The 16700-nt window shown below is 45.3% G+C and overlaps 1 protein-coding gene across 8 annotated transcripts in view; it reads left to right on the top strand.

Annotated features, from left to right (window-relative positions):
* Positions 1-16700, top strand: part of LOC140385791 (focal adhesion kinase 1) — a 904772-nt gene that overhangs the window by 572888 nt on the left and 315184 nt on the right. For all 8 annotated transcript variants that reach the window (XM_072468319.1, XM_072468317.1, XM_072468318.1 and 5 more), the window contains one exon: positions 7255-7285. In XM_072468319.1, the coding sequence (XP_072324420.1) occupies positions 7255-7285 (31 nt within the window). The remainder of the gene's footprint in view (positions 1-7254; positions 7286-16700) is intronic.

Genomic DNA, 16700 nt, shown 5'->3' on the forward strand with positions numbered 1-16700 from the left:
TTGCAGACAATACTAAAGTCGGTGGTGTTGTCGATAGTGTGGAAGGATGTAGCAGGTTACAGAGGGATATAGATAAGCTGCAGAGCTGGGCTGAGAGGTGGCAAATGGAGTTTAATGTAGAGAAGTGTGAGGTGATTCACTTTGGAAGGAATAACAGGAATGCGGAATATTTGGCTAATGGTAAAGTTCTTGAAAGTGTGGATGAGCAGAGGGATCTAGGTGTCCATGTACATAGATCCCTGAAAGTTGCCACCCAGGTTGATAGGGTTGTGAAGAAGGCCTATGGAGTGTTGGCCTTTATTGGTAGAGGGATTGAGTTCCGGAGTCGGGAGGTCATGTTGCAGCTGTACAGAACTCTGGTACGGCCGCATTTGGAGTATTGCGTACAGTTCTGGTCACCGCATTATAGGAAGGACGTGGAGGCTTTGGAGCGGGTGCAGAGGAGATTTACCAGGATGTTGCCTGGTATGGAGGGAAAATCTTATGAGGAAAGGCTGATGGACTTGAGGTTGTTTTCGTTGGAGAGAAGAAGGTTAAGAGGAGACTTAATAGAGGCATACAAAATGATCAGTGGGTTGGATAGGGTGGACAGTGAGAGCCTTCTCCCGCGGATGGAAATGGCTGGCACGAGGGGACATAACTTTAAACTGAGGGGTAATAGATATAGGACAGAGGTCAGAGGTAGGTTCTTTATGCAAAGAGTAGTGAGGCCGTGGAATGCCCTACCTGCAACAGTAGTGAACTCGCCAACATTGAGAGCATTTAAAAGTTTATTGGATAAACATATGAATGATAATGGCATAGTGTAGGTTAGATGGCTTTTGTTTCGGTGCAACATCGTGGGCCGAAGGGCCTGTACTGCGCTGTATTGTTCTATGTTCTATGTTCTATGTCTCAGTCTTATTTTATCATGCACTTTCAAGTACTCCACGATCTCATCTTTAATAATGGACTCTAAAATCTTACCAATGATCGAAGTCAGGCTAACCAGCCTATAATTTCCTGTCTAATGCCTCCCTCCCGACTTAAACAGCTGAGTTACATTAGCCACTTTCCAGTCCTTTGGGACCCTCCCTGCCTCCACTGATTCCTGAAAGATCACCACACAATCTCCTCAGCTATCTCTTTTAGAACCTTGGGGTGTAGTCCATCCGGTCCAGGTGGTTTATTCATTTTCAGACCTTTCAGTTTTACCAAAACCATCTCTTTAGTGATGGCCACGACGCTCAAGTATACTACATACAAAGTAACTATTCAGTTTCTCTGCCATTTCTTTGTTTCCTATTATTACTTCTCCAGCCTCATTTTCCAGTGGTCCAATGTTTATTTTTGCCTTTCTCTTACTTTTTATATTTTGAATAAAAACTCTTCCTATCTTCTTTTATATTATTAGCCAGCTTACACTTATATTTCATCTTTTCCCCCCCCTTATTGCTTTTTTAGTTGTCCTCTGCTCGTTTTTAAAGGCTTCCGAAACCTCTGGCTTCCCACTAATCCTCGCCACTTTGTATGCTTTTTCTTTTGCTTTCATGCTGTCCTTGGCTTCCCTCGTCAGCCATGGATGCTTCATCCTCCCCTTAGCATGTTTCCTCCTCCTTGGGTTGAATTTCTGTGGTGACTCCCGAATAACCAGCAAAATCTCCTGCCATTGCTGTTCCACTGTCTTCCCTGCCAGGCTCCCTTTCCATTCAACTCTGGCCAGCTCCTCCCTCATATCTTTGTAGTTATCCTTATTTAATTGTAATACCGTTACATCTGATTGCAGCTTCTCCCTCTCAAACTGCAGGGTAAATTCTATCATATTGTGGTTACTGCTCCCTAAGGGTTCCTTCACCTTGAGTTCCCGAATCAAATCTGCCTCATTATACATCACCAAATCCAGAATTGCCTGTTCCGTAGTAAGCTCTATCACAAGCTGCTGCAAAAAAACCATCTCTTAGACATTCCACAAATTCCTTTTCTTGGGATCCACTACCAACCTGATTTTCGCAGTCCACCTGCATATTGAACTCCCCCGTGATTATTTTAATGTTGCCTTTTTTATATGCCTATTCTATCTCCTGATTTATTTTCTGCCCCACATCCTGAAAGCTACTAGGGTCATCTGGTATACTGCCTTTATTAGCCAAGGCATGGAGTTTAAGAGCAGGGAGGTTATACTGAAACTGTATAAAATGTTGGTTAGGCCACAGCTGGAGTATTGTGTGCAGTTCTGGAATCCACATTATAGGAGGGCTGTAAAGCACTGGACAGGGTGCAGAGGAGATTTTCCAGGATGTTGCCTTGGTTGGAGAGTTTTAGCTCTGAAGAGAGGTTGGGGAGACCGGAGTTGTTTTTCTTGGAGCAGAGGAAACTGAGGGGGGACATGATTGAGATGTATAAAATTATGGGCAGCATGGATAGAGTAGACAGGAAGAAACGTTTCTCCTTGGAGGGATCAATGACCAGGGGGCATAGGTTTAAGTTAAATGGCAGCAGGTTTAGAGGGGTTGTGAGGAAAAATGTTTTCACCCAGAGGGTGGTGGGAGTCCAGAACTCACTGCCTGAAAGGGTGGTGGAGGCAGAGACCATAACACTTAAGTACTTAGATGTGCACTTGTTATGCCAAGGCATACAAGACTATGTACCAAGTGCTGGAAAATGGGATTAGAATACGTAGGTGGTTGTTTTTGACGATGCAGACAGGATGGGCCTCAGGGCCTTTTTTGTGCTGTGTATCTATGATATGGGCGGGTAAGTGGGGATAGGTTATGGAGTTGGATGATCAGCCATGATCATGAATGGCAGAGCAGGTTCAAAGGGCCGAATAGCCTACTCCATCTCCTATTTTCTATGTTTCTAGGAAGGGAGCTCCAGGTTTTTTGACCCAATGATAACAAAGGAACAATAGAAACTTTCATGTTGGGATGGTTTATGACTTGAGGGGACTCTGACGGCGGTGTTCCCATATACCTACTGCCCTTGTGCTTCTAGATGGTGGAGATCATGGGTTTGGAAGGTGTTGTGGTAGCCGTGCCAAGTTGCTTGTGTACATCCTGTGGAAAGTGCAGACTGTAGTCACTGTGTGCTGGTGGTGGATGGGATGCCAATCAAACGGGCTGCATTATTATGGATGGTGTTGAATTTCTAAAGTTCTTTTATAGGGTATAAGCTTTGTTGGCTCGGCCAACATTTGTTACCCATCCCTAACTGCCATGGAGAAATGGTGGTGAACTGCCACCTTGAACAGCTGCTGTCCATGTGGTGTGGGTACACTCATAGCCCTGTTAAGAAGCGGATTGCCCCCATTCCCCATTGACTTCAGTCTTTTACTGCACTTTCTTGGTATTTGCCTCAACTAAATGCTGCCTTGTCGTAACCTTACTTTTGGAATTCAGCTCTTTTTTGTTCTGTTTGGGCCAAGGCTGTAGTGAGGATGAAGCTAGATGGCCCTCGATTCATTGAATGTTAGGATGTTCATATAGCCTCATCCTCCTCCTCTTATTTATCCATTGCTATTGTCTGAAATTTAAGCTTATTCACCTGCTACAGAAGAAGTTCCTTAGATTGCACCATCTTCAACACAGACCTTCATAGATTTACTGAATATTTCTTTTTTTTTTAAATTTAGATTGCCCAATTATTTTTTTCCCAAGTAAGGGGCAATTTAGCGTGGCCAATCCACCTAACCAGCACATCTTTGGGTTGTGGGGGCGAAACCCATGCAGACACAGGGAAAATGTGCAAACTCTACACGGGCAATGACCGCGGGCCAGGATTCGAACCCGGGTCCTCAATGCCGTAGGTAGCAGTGCTAACCACTGTGTCACCATGCCGTCCAAACTTACTGAATATTTCTAGTTTCTTTAGATAAGCTTTGATATTTTTGGACCTCAAATTCACTCTCCTGGTACTAATTGGAGAATGAGTAACAAAGGGTGGGCAATAGCCAGCCTTGGGATGAAGATAGGAAAGGAAATTAGAACAGAATTAAGGGGGATAAAAATCATAAGACTAAAGGAAAAGCCTGATGTGACAACTGGTGCAATGTAAAAACATTGCATCTATACAGTATTATAAGTTTGATCAGCACCTCACTCACCACTGCAGACATTTACTCCCGCTACCATCAATACACGGTGGCAGCAGTGTGTGCTATCTCCAATGCACTGCAGCAACTCGCCAAGACTTGTTCAACGTCACTTTTCATATCCACAATGCGCCACCCAGTCCAAGTTTGTTTCCAAGTTTAGCATCATTCAGACTTAGAAATATATCACTGAAATTTATCTTACTGCGTCAAAGTTATTGAACTTCCTTCATAACAGCACTATGGGTATACCTACACCACACTATAACTGTCTCAGCGATTCAAGAAGGCAGCTCACCACCATCTTCTCCAAGGCAATTAGGGATGGTCAATAAATGCTGGCCTTTCCAGAAATGCTACATTCCATGGATGAATAAACAGATATGCATATATTCTTTATGTTTATCAGTCGGTCAGCACCAAATTGGGAAAACAGGATAAAGCAAATATGTCGAGCCAAGCATCTTATTTTAATGGGGCCCCTTAATTTGCACTTTGTAGTTGTGATGACCCTGCTCACAACTATGATTCTTTTTGACTTCCGGTGACGGCGGGCTGGAGGCGGCCGAACATTGGAGGACTCCTGATCGGGAACGGCATTTTCGGGGTTTAATGCCCGGTCCCAGGGGCAACGGAGGCGGCAAAAGCAGGGAGAAGGCACAGTGAAGGGAAATGTTGAAAATAAGTTTAAAAAACGGCTGTGAAAAAAGCGGCTGAATGTCCGTCGGGGAGTGGAAAGTTCACTGCGGGGACGACAAGAAAAGTGGAGGCTGGGGCACCAGGGGAGGCCGCATTGCCCACGGCTGAAGAAATGACTAAGGTGATGGCCGTGGAACTCGAAAGGCAGTTCACAAAACACATGGAGGCGTTGAAGGAGATGGGGGCGGTATTGAAAGTGCCGGTGGAGGAGGCGATTGCCCCGGTGAGAGCGGCGGTATTGAGCGCAGTGGCGGAGGTGCGGGGAGCAAGGTGAGGCACTGAAGGAAATGGAAGAGACATGATCGCAGCACAGTGATCAACTTACCTCGATGGGGAAGGAGATGCGGAAGGTGATAGAGATCAACAAGGGTCTGCGAGCCAAAATGGACGACTTGGAAAACAGATCCAGGCAACAGAATCTGAGGATTGTGGGTCTGCCCGAAGGAATGGAAGGCCCGAGGCCGACTGAGTATTTTGCCACGATGTTGGCGAAGCTATTGGGGGAGGGGGATGATCCCTCCCGCTATGAACTGGATCGGGCTCATTGGTCGTGGAGGCCTGTACCAAAGAAAAGTGAGCCGCCAAGAGTAGTGACTCTGTTTTCGTAGGTACAGTGTGAAGGAGAAGGTTGTGTGCTGGGCAAAGCAGAAGCGGGTGGTGCAGTGGGCTGGTGCTGGTATACGCATATATCAGGACTTTACGATGGAGCTGGCGAGGAGGCGGGCTGCCTTCAGCCGGGTGAAGAAGGCACTGTACATCAGTAAGGTGCAGTGCGGCATAGTATACCCAGCTAAGTTGAGGGTGACCTACAAATCCAAGGACTTTTATTTTGGGATGGCGGAAGCAGCGGAGGAGTTTGCGAAGGCAGAAGGACTGTGGCTGAATTGAGAAATGGTCATGTACCGATGTAGCCTCATGTAACTGTATTTTTTCACTGCGTGCTGGTGTATGTGCGAAATGAGCCAACGTTATATATATTTGAACAAGGGAAGAGATGGGACTTTCACTTGCAATGATGGTTCTTTGGGGCTTGGGTGTGTATGAGGGGTTTGTGTGCTAAAGGGGATTTCTTGGTTTTCCTGGGACCGGGCAAGGGGGGGAAAGAGACCTGGGCCTCCACGCTGCCCGGTTTAAGCCGACCAGTGAACGGGAGTGAGGTGGGGGGAGGGTCTGCAGCCCTGGGAGCCTGGCACTACAGGTTCCGATGAGTCTAGCCGGGGTGGAAAGTTGGGGGGAAGGAACAGAGGTTGAGGGGAGGAGTTTTATAAGAGGAAGTGGAAGGGAGGAGTCGGGGAGGGGGGGGGTTACAATTAATGGGTGTCATTTATGGTACTCTTTTCGGGATTGGGTGGCATTGAATGTTAGGGGGGGGGGTGGACTCTATAGGTTAATGGTGACCATAGGCGATTCCGTTTCCTTTTTTTTCCTTTGTTTTTTCCACCGTGGGAGGGTTTGTTTTATTTGATGCTTATATTGTCAGGTGGGGCGTTGTTTGGGGTGGTGTGAGGATGGGATCGTTGTTGTTGATAAGGGGATTGACTTTGTATTTTGTTACCGTTTGCTGTTTGTTGGTGGGTGTAAATTCTGAAGAAAATTTGAAAATGGAGAATAAAAATATTTTACAAAAAAAATCTCTGATTCCTTTTTCAGGGCGGCACACTGGCGCAGTGGTTAGCACTGCTGCATCATGGTGCCGAGGACTCGGGTTCAATCCTGGCCACGGGTCACTGTCCGTGTGGAGTTTGCATGTCTGCGTGGGTCTCACCCCCACAACCCAAAGATATGTAGGGTAGGTGGATTGGCCACGCTAAATTGCCCCTTAACTGGCAAAAAAAACTATTTGAAAGAAAAAGATTCCTTTTAATTTTCTGCGTGAAAAGAGTGAAAGAATGAATACCAGCTTCGCTGATATCCTAGAGTCAGGCAGACTGCGAATTTAAAGACTGAAATGCATATTAGAACAACATATCTGCCATTAACGGTCAAGGCACCGTGGGTGCATATGGCATTCTGGCATAATTAGGAGAGCCAGCAATATTTGCAAACTAATAACCTATTCTGTTCCTCTGATGTTGTGAAGTGATACCTTCAACTTTCTATCATGTTACGCAATTGAAAATTGTTTGATGAAAATTGTTCAGTTCTAACTGGGTATCTTTATGGATCTAGAAATGAATTAACATTATGAAAAGAATTTAATAATAAACCAAATTCAAGCTTCGGAAGTTTGGATTAACTCAAGTTGCGCTACATCTTATTGGTGGGTTCAACTGGCAATGGTGCGTTTATTGTTTCGTTTGGAGATCCTGGTGGTTTCTGATTTTTTTTTTTTGGATAGATGTAAATCATTTACACATGATTCATGGCGTTCTTGTTTCCATATTTTACAGCTTTAAAACAATGCACATTAATTTAGTAAAAGCACTAATAGGAAAGAAGCTGTTGATTATTTGCTTAAATTTGTTGTTTGTTTCTTGTTCCCACAGAAGGAGAGCGAGCCTTGCCTTCCTTACCCAAGTAAGTAAGAGTTCCAAGTAATTAGCAGTGGATTAATTAAGTGAAATTATGTTTTAAGAATAAAGTAGTTTTGTCCGCTTTCACTGAAAGAACCAAATATTTTTCTGAACAATGGAGTATAACGTGGAATCATAGAATTGTTGCACCACAGGAGGAAACAATTTTGCTCTTTGTGGGCGCAATTCTCCCATCGGGAGTCTAAGTGCCGACGCCGGAGTGAAAACCGGAGTGTTTCACTCCGGCGTCGGAGCCCGCTCCAAGCCCCCTATTCTCCTACCCCCCCGGGGGGCTCGGAGCTGCGTTGCGTCATTTACGCGCGCCGGGCATTGGCGCCGCGTAAAAGCGGCGCCACGTAACTGCCGTCACCCGCGCATGCGCGGGTTGGCCGGCGCTAGCTGGCACCAAGCCGCGCATGCGTGGTTTCCGTCCTCCCCGAGGCCGCCCCGCAAGAAGATGTCGGATGGATCTTGCGGGGCGCGGAGGAAAGGAGGTCCTCCTTCAGAGAGGCCAGCCCGCCAATCGGTGGGCACCGATCGCGGGCCAGACCCCATTTGAGGCCCCCCCAGGTGCAGGAACCCCCCTCCTCCCCCACAGGCCGTCCCCCCCAGCGTCCCCGCACTGTTCCCGCCTGCAGCGACCAGGTGTGGACGGCGCCGGTGGGAACCCGTCGTATTGGGCAGGCCGCTCGGCTCATCCGGGCCAGAGAATAGCGGGGATAGCGGCGAATCGGCATTTTGGGTGTCTCGGGCGATTCTCCGGCCTGCGCCGCGCTGAACACGACGGGGCCATTCTCGCCGCTTGGGTGAATCGCAGGAGGCGTCGGACATGGCGTGGAAAAATGGCGCGCCAGGCGATACTCCCAACCGGCGCGGGAGCGGAGAATCGCGCTCTCTGTCTATGCTGGTTCTCTGCAGTAGCAACTCTGCCATTTCCCTGTAGTCTTGCAAATTTTGCTCTCTTCATATAATTATTCAATTCAGTTTTTAAGGCCACACATTCGGTCAGAGCTTTCAAGATGAGTGTATTTCAACCTTTTTTTCCTCGGGACCCACTTTTGCCAACCAGCCGACATTCACGACCTACGCCGGCCGCCCTTCATGACACACACGATGTTCACTTACTATTAATGCAAAAGGGGAACCTGCTTGGTCCTCACAATCTCACTCCACTCAGGTTCAGAAGAGCAGTGTGCAATGCGCATCTCAGGTGCAGTCTTCAGCCAGTTCCTTTGTGCCGTTTTCATTGTGTGAGAACGGAAAATCCAACCTCACATATGTAGGTCAACGTGAAGGCAATAGCAACAAAATGCTTTTTTTAATCAGCACTGGATGCTACTAGATGCTGACAGCATCATGGTCTTTTGGCATGTTTTCAATGTACTGTCACAGGTCAGGTAAAACATCATAGTCTTTTAATTTGGACAGTACGAAGTCTTACAACACCAGGTTAAAGTCCAACAGGTTTGTTTCGATGTCACTAGCTTTCGGAGCGCTGCTCCTTCCTCAGGTGAATGAAGAGGTCTGTTCCAGAAACACATATATAGACAAATTCAAAGATGCCAAACAATGCTAGGAATGCGAGCATTAGCAGGTGATTAAATCTTTACAGATCCAGAGATGGGGTAACCCCAGGTTAAAGAGGTGTGAATTGTCTCAAGCCAGGACAGTTGGTAGGATTTCGCAGGCCAGATGGTGGGGGATGAATGTAATGTGACATGAATCCCAGGTCCCGGTTGAGGCCGCACTCATGTGTGCGGAACTTGGCTATAAGTTTCTGCCCGGCGATTCTGCGTTGTCGCGGGTTCTGAAGGCCGCCTTGGAGAACGCTTACCCGGAGATCAGAGGCTGAATGCCCTTGACTGCTGAAGTGTTCCCCGACTTGAAGGGAACATTCCTGCCTGGTGATTGTTGCGCGATGTCCGTTCATTCGTTGTCGCAGCGTCTGCATGGTCTCGCCAATGTACCACGCTTCGGGACATCCTTTCCTGCAGCGTATGAGGTAGACAACGTTGGCCGAGTCACACGAGTATGTACCGCGTACCTGGTGGGTGGTGTTCTCACGTGTAATAGTGGTATCCATGTCGATGATCTGGCACGTCTTGCAGAGATTGCCATGACAGGGTTGTGTGGTGTCGTGGTCACTGTTCTGAAGACTGGGTAGTTTGCTGCACACAATGGTTCGTTTGAGGTTGCGCGGTTGTTTGAAGGCAAGTAGTGGGGGTGTGGGGATGACCTTGGCAAGATGTTCATCGTCATCAATGACGTGTTGAAGGCTGTGAAGAAGATGACGTAGTTTCTCCGCTCCGGGGAAGTACTGGATGACGAAGGGTATTCTGTCGGTTGTGTCCCATATTTGTCTTCTGAGGAGGTCGGTCCGGTTTTTCGCTGTGGCGCGTTGGAAATGTCGATCGATGAGTCGAGTGCCATATCCCGTTCGTACGAGGGCATCTTTCAACGTCTGTAGATGTCTGTTACGCTCCTCCTGGTCTGAGCAGATCCTGTGTATACGGAGCGCTTGTCCATAGGGGATGGCTTCTTTAATGTGTTTAGGGTGGAAGCTGGAGAAGTGGAGCATCATGAGGTTATCCGTGGGTTTGCGGTAAAGCGAAGTGCTGAGGTGACCGTCCTTGATGGAGACGAGTGTGTCCAAGAATGCAACTGATTTTGGAGAGTAGTCCATGGTGAGTCTGATGGTTGGATGGAACTTATTAATGTCATCGTGAAACCCACGGATAACCTCATGATGCTCCACTTCTCCAGCTTCCACCCTAAACACATTAAAGAAGCCATCCCCTATGGACAAGCGCTCCGTATACACAGGATCTGCTCAGACCAGGAGGAGCGTAACAGACATCTACAGACGTTGAAAGATGCCCTCGTACGAACGGGATATGGCACTCGACTCATCGATCGACATTTCCAACGCGCCACAGCGAAAAACCGGACCGACCTCCTCAGAAGACAAATATGGGACACAACCGACAGAATACCCTTCGTCATCCAGTACTTCCCCGGAGCGGAGAAACTACGTCATCTTCTTCACAGCCTTCAACACGTCATTGATGACGATGAACATCTTGCCAAGGTCATCCCCACACCCCCACTACTTGCCTTCAAACAACCGCGCAACCTCAAACGAACCATTGTGTGCAGCAAACTACCCAGTCTTCAGAACAGTGACCACGACACCACACAACCCTGTCATGGCAATCTCTGCAAGACGTGCCAGATCATCGACATGGATACCACTATTACACGTGAGAACACCACCCACCAGGTACGCGGTACATACTCGTGCGACTCGGCCAACGTTGTCTACCTCATACGCTGCAGGGAAGGATGTCCCAAAGCGTGGTACATTGGCGAGACCATGCAGACGCTGCGACAACGAATGAACGGACATCGCGCAACAATCAGCAGGCAGGAATGTTCCCTTCCAGTCGGGGAACACTTCAGCAGTCAAGGGCATTCAGCCTCTGATCTCCGGGTAAGCGTTCTCCAAGGCGGCCTTCAGGACCCGCGACAACGCAGAATCGCCGAGCAGAAACTTATAGCCAAGTTCCGCACACATGAGTGCGGCCTCAACCGGGACCTGGGATTCATGTCACATTACATTCATCCCCCACCATCTGGCCTGCGAAATCCTACCAACTGTCCTGGCTTGAGACAATTCACACCTCTTTAACCTGGGGTTACCCCATCTCTGGATCTGTAAAGATTTAATCACCTGCTAATGCTAGCATTGTTTGGCATCTTTGAATTTGTCTATATATGTGTTTCTGGAACAGACCTCTTCATTCACCTGAGGAAGGAGCAGCGCTCCGAAAGCTAGTGACATCGAAACAAACCTGTTGGACTTTAACCTGGTGTTGTAAGACTTCGTACTGTGCTCACCCCAGTCCAACGCCGGCATCTCCACATCATGGCTTTTAATTTGGAGTCAAGTGTAAGTTAATAACTGGCTTTGGAGTCTCAACCTCAAAAAGCATTTTTTACCCATGACTTCTCTTTCAAAATCTGAAATTTCGCTGATTTGCCAGTACTTCCTTGCATAGAACACACATGGGCTTTGCATCCTTATTTGCATCTTTATACTGCTTGGTTCCCGAGTTAAGTTTCTTCTTCGTATGCTATTAACCACAGGCCCTGGAGCTCTGTACAGAGCTAACACTAGCCCCTGTGTCCTGCCCTGGACTTTCCTGAGCAACTCTCTCCAGCAGATTCAGATGTGACATCCTGGATAGTAGGGACTCTACCTATTTGTGTCTCTGGCCATCTCTTTCTTATAAGAAAACAAGGCATCTTCACAGTCCTCTTGCCTAGATTGTTAGTAACTAGAAAATGGAAGAAGCTCCGCTCCGTAATTTGGCGCCAAAAGTGCAAACATACCTAAGTCAAGTGTACATGCAGGGTACGTGACCTGCTCACTACTGCCGTCTGTGACCGGAAGACTGCACACAGCCTCCTTTCCTCATTTAAAAGACGCAGTGGCCGCCATTTTAATAAAAATGCCAGTCGCAGCCATTGGATGCTTCTCCCACGATTGGGAACACTGCAATCTATCACTCCATGACCCACACTCTGAAAAACCCTATTCTAGATGTGAAGCACTTGCTGTGGGGGAAAAGATATTTCCTCCTGTCGTTTTTGGTTCTTTTGTCATTCACCTTAAATCCGTTTCCTGTGGTTCTGGACTTTTCTGCCAGTGGAAATTATTTCTCCCTGTCTACTCGTCTGGATTTTGGAGATTGCAGTCGAATCTTCTTTCAACCTTCTCTTTCAGGAGAACAGCCCCCATCCATCCAACTAACTGAAGTATCTCTTTCTGCATCCTCTCTATAATGTCTTCACATCCTTCCTAAAGTGTGATACCTAAAACTGTGATACCCCACTTGAGGCCAAACCAATATTTTATACTTCCTTGATTTCAGCAACTTCCCCACCACAGAGGTCAAGCTGACCGGTCTTTAGTTTCCTACAGCTTTAACACAGTGCAAACCATTGTATTACGAGATAGAGGTTGCCAGTTAACTCTCTGAAAATTCACTTACACTTGATAGGACAAGCCCTAACATGTTCTGGCCTGCTTACAAGGTAAGTACTTCAACTTCACTCCCGTCCACTTGTCTAAATGATAAACGTCTCAGCAAGATACAATTGGAGCGAATCGTGTGGTGGAGTAGGGCCACATGGACAACACCTTTCTCTTTGAAGTGCGCATGTGAAGACCCTGGAAGTTGCTGTCTCATTTTGTCCATTATGATTATGAGCACTGATTGCCTCACTGGTTTTTCTTCCCTGAAATTATGGTCATTGTTTTTTCTGTTCTTATTGTAAATGTCCCAATGATACAAACTGTATTTGCATTTCTATAGCACATTGTCAGGTCAAAAAGTGGCAATGTGCTTAACACAACTGTTATGGGCGAGGCTTTTCAGAACCCCAAAATGTATCATGGAGTTCAACGAACCTCTCCCTTTAATGTATTTGTTGCTTTTCCGAGCACACTGCTTTTTCCTAGATGTGGGATTACAATTATGAACACGTGGGTTTTTAAACACAAAACACTGTTTATTCCATGAACTCAACTTAACATCTTAAATAAACCTTGGATCTCTTAACACGCCTTACTTCAAAGAAAACTCAGAAAATATTGCAACAGTAAATAATTCCTTAAAATATTCCTTTAAATTTCCAAGAGACTTAACACCTTTAAACAGTATCACATCAGGTTAAAGGATATATATTTTTTCTGTAGAATGGCAGACTGTCGCAAACTGGCTTTCTACTTTTAAACTTCTCTCAGCAAAACCAGCCAGGCACTTTTTAGCTCAGCAAAACCAAACTGCAAAACTTGCAGCTCTCTGGAAACACACAGACACTGCTTTTAAAACTAAAACTAAAAACCTGCAAAATGGCTGACCTAAAGCCCAGCCCCACCCACTCTCTGACATCACTGTTTTCTTAAAGGTACATTGCTTACACATCCATTTCTTAAAGGCACTCTTGCATGACACCTCCCCTCAAGAAAAAAAACCATCAATTTCAACATGGTTTCATTTTTCACTTTTGCACCATCCACTAAAAAATGTACACAGTAAATATACCTTTTTGTTTTGTTTTTTTAAAAACAACGCATGCAAACAGGTATAATAATATAGTCAATTTTTCTTTGCTCTTCTTCCTCCAACCGAAATCCTTCTCGATTGACAGTCTCTTTGAACAAAGTCTCTACACGATCCATCCATTCCTCTACTCCTCGGCATTTCTCTTTAGAATCAGATACTTTAGTTCAATCTGACCACAGAGTTGCAATTCTCCAATACAGGAGCATTGGTGATCACAGCTTTCAGGCAGTCAAATGCCTGTTGAAAGTCCGCTGTCCCTTGAAACTTTTGATGTTTCTTTAGCAAGTCCATCAGTGGAGTAATCACGCCACAAAACTTTTGCACAACTGTTCAATCAAATTCATTCATGCTAGGAGATCGCATTATTTCCCTTTGTCTTGAGGATAATGGAAACTCCGCAAGGAAAGTGATTCGGGCTTCTCCAAATTCACTTTCAGCTAGGTTTATCACCAAACCCGCCTCCTGAAGTCGATCGAAGAACTCCATACGATGTTTTAAATGTTCTTTCCATGTCTGGAAGTTGGAAATAAAAGCAGATTGTCCCACTTTCTCCATGCAATCCCTCAAACGTGGGATAGGATAAGAGTCCATTCTTGTAACTGCATTCCCCTTTCTGTAGTCCACACACAACCGTTGGGTACCGTCTGGTTTAGGTACCATCACTATGGGTGAGCTCCATTGGCTGCAACCCACTTCAATTATGCCATTCTTCAGCATACTCTAAATCTCTCTGTTAACCTGTACCAATTTTAAAGGATTAAGTCAATATGGATGTTGTTTGATAGGAACAGCATTTCCCACATCTACATCAGATATAACCATTTTAGTACTTCTCAATTTATCTCTACAGACTTGCCCATGTGATATCAATAACTCTTTCAGGTCAGTTCGTTTTTCCTCTGGAAGGTAACTTAACAATTCATCCCAATTTTTAAGAACATCCTCATTTTCCAATTTAATTTGAGGTATGTCAAATTCACAGTCATCTGGATTTGGTTCGTCACTTTGAGTTAGAATCATTAAAACCTCCTTTTTCTCTCCTTCCCTTTCAAAGTACCTTCCAAGCATACATGACACACTCGGTGAGTCTTCCCTCTATCTGGTGTTTTACCACATAATTCACCTCACTTAATTTCCTTTCAATCTGATACGGTCCACAAAACCTAGCTTTTAAAAGCTCCCCGACCACTGGTAACAACACTAAAACATTATCCCCACTGGCAAAACTACGAACTTTGGATTTCTTGTCCATCACACGTTTCATCACATTTTGTGCAACTTTCAAATATTGTCTAGCCAATTCACCTCTATTTAATCGTTCCCTAAAATTTGACACATAATCCAATAGTGTAATTTCCGATTTCTCACCCACCAATTTATCCTTAATCAATTTAAGTGGTCCTCTTACCTCATGACCAAAAATTAGTTCAAAAGGACTAAATTTGGTAGACTCATTAGGTGCATCCCTAATTGCAAACTATACGAATGGAATTCCTTTATCCCAATCCTCTGGATAAGCTTGGCAATACGCCCTCAACATTGTCTTTTTTTTTAATAAATATTTTATTGAAAATTTTTGGTCAACCAACACAGTACATTGTGCATCCTTTACACAACATTATAACAATACAGATAATAATGACCTTTTTTTATTTAAACAAGAGAAAAAAAAAAGCAACAACAATAAATAAATATTAAATAACAAAAATAAAAACTAGCCCTAATTGGCAACTGCCTTGTCTCAGGTCACCCCCCCCCACCCATCCCCCCCCCCCCATCCCTCCCCCCCCCCCCCCCCCCCCCCAAGTCCTGGGCTGCTGCTGCTGCCTTCTTTTTCCCCCATCTATCTTTCCGCAAGATATTCGACGAACGGTTGCCACCGCCTGGTGAACCCTTGAGCCGACCCCCTTAGGACGAACTTAATCCGCTCTAACTTTATGAACCCCGCCATATCATTTATCCAGGTCTCCACCCCCGGGGGCTTGGCTTCTTTCCACATTAGCAATATCCTGCGCCGGGCTACTAGGGACGCAAAGGCCACTCAATATTGTCTTTAATGTCTGATGCCACCTTTCTAACGCTCCCTGCGATTCTGGATGGTACGCAGTTGATTTAAATTGTTTTATTCCTAAGCTATCCATAACTCCTTTGAATAACTTTGAAGTAAAATTAATTCCTTGATCTGATTGAATTTCTGTGGGTAGTCCATATCTAGTAAAGAATTTAAGGAACTCCTCCGCAATCCTTTTAGCTGTAATATTACGTACTGGCATGGCCTCTGGCAACCTAGTAGACACATCCATTACAGTCAAAAGATATTGATTCCCACTTTTTGTTTTAGGAAGCGATCCTCCACAATCGATTAGGACCCTTGTAAAAGGTTCCTCAAATGCTGGAATGGGTATTAAGGGCGGTGGTTTTATCACTGCTTGAGGTTTCCCTATCACTTGACATGTGTGACATGATTGACAAAATTTAACTACATCTTTATGTAGTCCAGGCCAATAAAAATGTTTCTGGATTTTAGCTTGAGTTTTCCTTATTCCCAAATGACCTCCCACTGGTACCTTATGTGCAACACGCAACACCTCCTTTCTATACCCTACCGGCAATACTACTTGATGAACTTCTGCCCACTTTTCATCTGCCTGCATATGTACAGGTCTCCATTTTCTCATCAAGACATCATTTTTACGGTAATAACACTCTGGTATACTCAGATTCCTCCTCCGTATATGCTTTCTGATATGTCAGTTTTATTTCTACATCTTTCCGTTGTAACTCTGCCAATTTTCCTGAACTAAAAATATCCACCTCATCCTCCACCTGTTATTGTTCTTTTTCAACCATCTGATCAAATATCGTTTCTGATAATTGCACTTCAACTTCATCTTCACTCTTTGATTTCTCCTCTTGTCTTAACCTGTGACTTTGCGACCTTGTTACTACACAATCCGGAAAAATCCCAGGATATTCGTCCTTCAACACTTCAGTTGTTTGATTTTCCACTGGCTTATCAACCACAGTAGGCATCACTCCCACCTGCGATCCAGCTACATCATTACCCAAGATAAACTGTATTCCTGGACAAGATAGTTTATCTATTACTCCTACTACCACTTCCCCACTCTTCACTGGACTTTCCAACCTTACCTTATATAATGGAACGCTACTCCTCTCACCCTGAATTCCACATATCACCACCTTTTCTGGCAACATTCTTCCCAAACTACATAATTCTTCATCTCTTATCATTAAAGATTGACTAGCCCCTGTATCTCTTAAAAT

The sequence above is a fragment of the Scyliorhinus torazame genome, chromosome 11 (assembly GCF_047496885.1).
Source record: "Scyliorhinus torazame isolate Kashiwa2021f chromosome 11, sScyTor2.1, whole genome shotgun sequence".
Taxonomy (NCBI): domain Eukaryota; kingdom Metazoa; phylum Chordata; class Chondrichthyes; order Carcharhiniformes; family Scyliorhinidae; genus Scyliorhinus; species Scyliorhinus torazame.